This window comes from Oratosquilla oratoria, unplaced genomic scaffold (assembly GCF_046742065.1).
Source record: "Oratosquilla oratoria isolate Oo_2021 unplaced genomic scaffold, ASM4674206v1 SCAFFOLD51, whole genome shotgun sequence".
In the NCBI taxonomy this organism is placed as follows: domain Eukaryota; kingdom Metazoa; phylum Arthropoda; class Malacostraca; order Stomatopoda; family Squillidae; genus Oratosquilla; species Oratosquilla oratoria.
The window spans coordinates 1,995,853-2,000,852 of record NW_027467715.1 but is presented as its reverse complement, the minus strand read 5'-3'; the positions used below and the strand labels follow the sequence as shown (position 1 = coordinate 2,000,852).

The following is a 5,000-nucleotide window of genomic DNA, read 5'->3' as shown; positions in this document are numbered from 1 at the left end:
GAAGCCTCCCTCGCCGAGAGGTTCCTGCAGCTGAAATCGGGACCTCCAATTGGTGTTCTCGTCTCTGTTCATCTCTCCCTAAATGTCTTCGACCCTGGAGGTCGACGCGACCGATCACGTGACCCAAGGTCGCATCACAGATTGGGTCACTGAGCGCGCTCGTGGTTACGTTCTTCGGTGGCTACGGAAGGTAAATTCCTATCCAAACCGGATCCATTCAATAAAGAAGTTCCACCCAAACATCAACTTACAAATTCTCTAAAAATATGGTAACTTGCCAACCTTCAAACCAATAATTGATTCTCTCTATCTATCTATCTATCTTTTTATCTATCTATCCATTTATCCCTCTCTCTCTCTCTTCTAACTCTTGCGCTTCCATTGGAAACGAAACTGCTTACCACCATGGGGCGCGCATACTTTTCGGAGTAGGCAAAGTTTGCACACAAACAAATTTCAGGTCACACTCACAGCAAAAATAATAATAATAATAATAATAATAATAATAATAATAATAATAATAATAATAATAATAATAATAATAATAATAATAATAATAATAATAATAATAATAATAATAATAATAATAATAAAATAAAATGAAATAAAAAAGGAGGGAAGATTGATAACGACCGTTTCTGTCCCCAAGTTGATCACAGAGTTGCTGAAGGAGGACGTCAAGAAGGAGCGATAGTCGATTTGGAACGTGGTCACCTTTTTTTTCACCTCCACTCAAAGAATAAATCTAATGGCGTTTAATATATACATTCCCTCCATTCTGCTACTCTAAAAAAGAATACACCTGTATGTATCCTACGATTCGGTGGTGATTTTGCCCCCAAGGAATAGAAGACCAATGTTTACGATGATTGTGTTACAAAAAAAGCACGTACGCACACACACACATACGCGCGCGCGCGCACACACACACACACACACACACACACACACACACACACACACACACACACACACACACACACAGATCGGTCATACGAGCTCTGAGCTCTCTTCCGGGAGGGAAATAGATGTCGATCTCGAGTCCAACACGTGATCCAAAGACCAAGTGAATACACACGTACACACACACACACAACAAGAATTAACATTGTTGTACTACACACCTATTTCTCAGCTTACTTTTTTGTCTAGTTTTTGAATGCTTGTAATAACATCTTTTCACTGTCATAGTTGTATATTGTTATAATCTTGTAGGATGTATATTTTCAGCAGTAATACTGCTATACCCAATAAACCGTTGATTATTATTATTTTATTACACACACACACACACACACACACACACACACACACACACACACACACACACACACACACACACACACACACACACACACACACACACACACACACACACACACACACACACATATACACACATGCACACACATACAAGTACACACACAACACATGCACACCCACACAACACATACACACACAAAACATACACACATATACGAATACACACACTCACACACACAAACACATATACACACACAACACATAGACATACGTATGCACACACACAACATATACACACACATACGAATACACACACATATATACACATACACACACAACACATGCACACACACACACACACACACACACACACACACACACACACACACACACACACACACAACACAACACACACACAAACAGGATGGTGGTGAGAATTTCCCACCAGACGTTGTTAGAAGTGCCTCAGATTCCGTAACCTTGGCCCTTGTACAGTAGATGATAATAATAATAATGATAATAATAACAATAATTTCATTTGGTAATGAATCAATATACATGAAGTGCAGACAATGAAAAGAACACATAGTTCAAAATAACAATTACAAATGGTCCGGACATTTTTAATAGCAACGCGCTCAGCCATCCATCGATGTCCTAACGGTTGTATTCTTTAAAAAAAAAAAATCCTTATATACATACATACATACATATACCAAGGCTTTTTCCCCCTGACAAGGGAGGTAGCCAAAAAGGGAAAGGCATAAAATCATTTCCACCCATTCCATCCCTGAATACACTCCACACCCCTCCACCCTCCTTCTTATCTGAGCACCTCCTGGATGACGGGTCATCCCTGCATCTTGTCAGAAGCAGTGTTGCAAGACACAGCACATCCACAGCAAGGCCGCTTCAATCGGCGACCCCCCCCCTCTCCGTCCCCCCATTGCATAAAAGGAGAGGACGGGGAGAAATCCCTTCGGGGTGCGTCAAATTTTGCTCACACATACTACCTCACCCCCCATCCACCCGCCCATTCCACCTCATGCAATCACAACATCATCCATATACAACCATTCTCCATTCACCCCTGTCTTCTGTCCTCTCCCGTCCTTCCTCAACAGACATTCTCCTCTTCCCCAAAGCCCCCTTCACCCCATCCATCCACCTCATCCTAGGACGTCCCCTCATGTTCACTCCCTCCACATCTGCCTTCCATACCTCTTTTAGTAGTCTTTCTTCACTTATTCTTTCTATGTGTCCAAACCATCCTAATATTCTTTCATCAACCCTATCTCCCAGCTCCTTTTCCACCCCTGTTCTTCTCCTCACCTCCTCATATCTCACTCTATCTAGCCTAGTAACCCCCATCATACTTCTGAGACACCTCATCTCAAACACATTCAAACTCCTTCTCTCTTCCTCTCTTATGTTCCATGTTTCTGCCCCGTACAGTGCTGTTGGCACAATCACTCCTTCATACAGTCTCTTCTTAGCATCCATTCCCAAATGTCTATTCTTCATTGCACTCTTTAATTCACCAAGGCATTTACTCGCTTCTCTCAATCTACATCCTACCTCCACCTTCACTCCACCTTTCCCTGCCACATTTGCACCCAAGTATCTAAAACTATCCACTTCCTCCAGTCGCTCTCCCTTAATGCTCACTTCCAGTCTACTTCCACTTTCACCCATTGTACATCTCATCACCTTACTTTTACCCACATTTATCTTTAGCTTTCTTCTATCACATACTCTCCCAAACACTGCCACCAACTTCCTCAATCCCTCCTCCGATCCTGCCACAAGCGCAGTGTCGTCCGGAAACAACAGCTGGCTCACCTCCCACTTTTCTCCATTTTCTTTAACCATCTCCAATCCCTTGCCCACTACCCTTGCATTTACCTCTCGCACCACCCCATCCATGTATAAGTTGAACAGCCAGGGCGACATAACGCATCCTTGACGAAGTCCCACCTTTACCTCGAACCACTCACTCTCTCCATTTCCAATCCTGACACAAGCTCTACTACTCTCATAAAAACTCTTGACAGCTCCCAGAAGCTTTCCTCCTATCCCATATATCTGCATAACCTCCCACAGTGCCTTTCTGTCTACCCTATCATAAGCCTTTTCCAGATCCATAAAAGCCCAAAAAACATTCTCCCCCTTTCCTATAGCTTTCTCACATATCTGTCTTACCACAAAGATCTGATCTACACAACCTCTACCTGTCCTAAATCTACACTGTTCCTCACCAATTACTCCCTCTGTTCCTCTCCTAATCCTCTCAATCAAGATCCTCCCATAAGCCTTCCCAACTACACTTAACAAGCTAATCCCTCTGAAACTACTGCATTCACAGTTGTCCCCTTTTCCCTTATAAAGAGGAACTATACAGGCACTCCTCCAGTCCTCCGGCACTCTACCCTCTCTCCAGCAAACATTAAATAACCTCACCAGCCAGTCCACCGTAAGATTCTTACGGTGGTATTCTGAAGGATTTTTTTTTTCTTTTAAGAATACCACCGTAAGATTCTTACGGTGGTATTCTTAAAAAAAAACTTTCTCTATATAAATCATTTCCCTTCCAAGGATTTATATAAAGAAATATTTTTTAAGAATACCACCGTAAGGGGTCTAGGTGAATTCACCGACAACAATTCATCGATATACACAATTCATCGAAAAATAATAAAAATATTCTAATTTGAAATATATAACTAGGTCGTGTTTTCATCCTTGATTAGCATACTTTTACCTTTGATAATGAAATAATTACTTTCATAGCCTTTATTTAGGATACTACAAAAACATAGTAGAATTTATTTTACCTAATTGGTTTACCTAATTGGTTTACCTAAAATTAGAAAGCTAGGTTATGGGCTATTGCCCGCAAATAATGAACGACGTTGCTATATGAAGGATATCTTTCTACAATGTTTTTTATCCGTTCAGAAGAGTGACGATATTTCTTTCTTTGTGGTTGAGATGAAGTACCAGCCAAGTATTGATTGACTTTGGTTGGTACTTCATCTCAACCACAAAGAAAGAAATATCGTCACTCTTCTGAACGGATAAAAGGCATTGTAGAAATATATCCTTCATATAGTAACGTCGTTGATTATTTGCGGGCAATAGCCCATAACCTAGCTTTCTAATTTTAAGTAAACCAATTTATAGTTTTAAGTTTAGTTTGTACTAATTTGTCATTCTGAATAGTTCTGTCATTAAAGAATTTTAACTATTCTTGATAAATACTACGAAAAGAAATTCTACCTTGTTTTTATAGTATCCAAAATAAAGGCTATGAAAGTAATTATTTCATTATCAAAGATAAAAGTATGCTAAATCAAGGATGAAAACACGACTTAGTTATATATTTTATATTAGAATATTTTTATTTTTAATTGTTGTCGGTAAATTCGCCGGATACCCACCGTAAGAATCTTACGGCGGTATTCTTAAAAGAATCTTTCCTTATATAAATTTTCCCTTTCGAGATTGATATATAATTTTCATTTATTTATTTATTTTTTAAGAATACCACCTAAAACTCTTCCCACCAGTGTCTGGAGGGGAAGAAAAGAAAGGGAAGACGGAAAAAAATGGGGACAGACAGAGAAGAGGGGGATATAATAGAGGATAAAAAAAAGGGAGAAAATGAAAAGGGAAGGAGACAAAAAAGGAGGAAGGGAGGGAGGGGAAGGTGAGCATGGGGGGATGGGGGAGGACAG

General features: G+C 40.1%; 1 protein-coding gene across 1 annotated transcript in view; it reads right to left on the bottom strand.

Moving 5' to 3' along the window:
* LOC143023575 (serine/threonine-protein kinase pim-3-like) overlaps nucleotides 1–72 on the bottom strand; it is a 1,101-nt gene extending 1,029 nt beyond the window's left edge. Inside the window, exon 1 of the mRNA XM_076182163.1 lies at nucleotides 1–72. This exon is cut by the window's left edge and continues 1,029 nt beyond it. Coding sequence (XP_076038278.1) covers nucleotides 1–72 — 72 coding nt within the window.
* Between the last annotated feature and the right edge of the window lie 4,928 nt (nucleotides 73–5,000).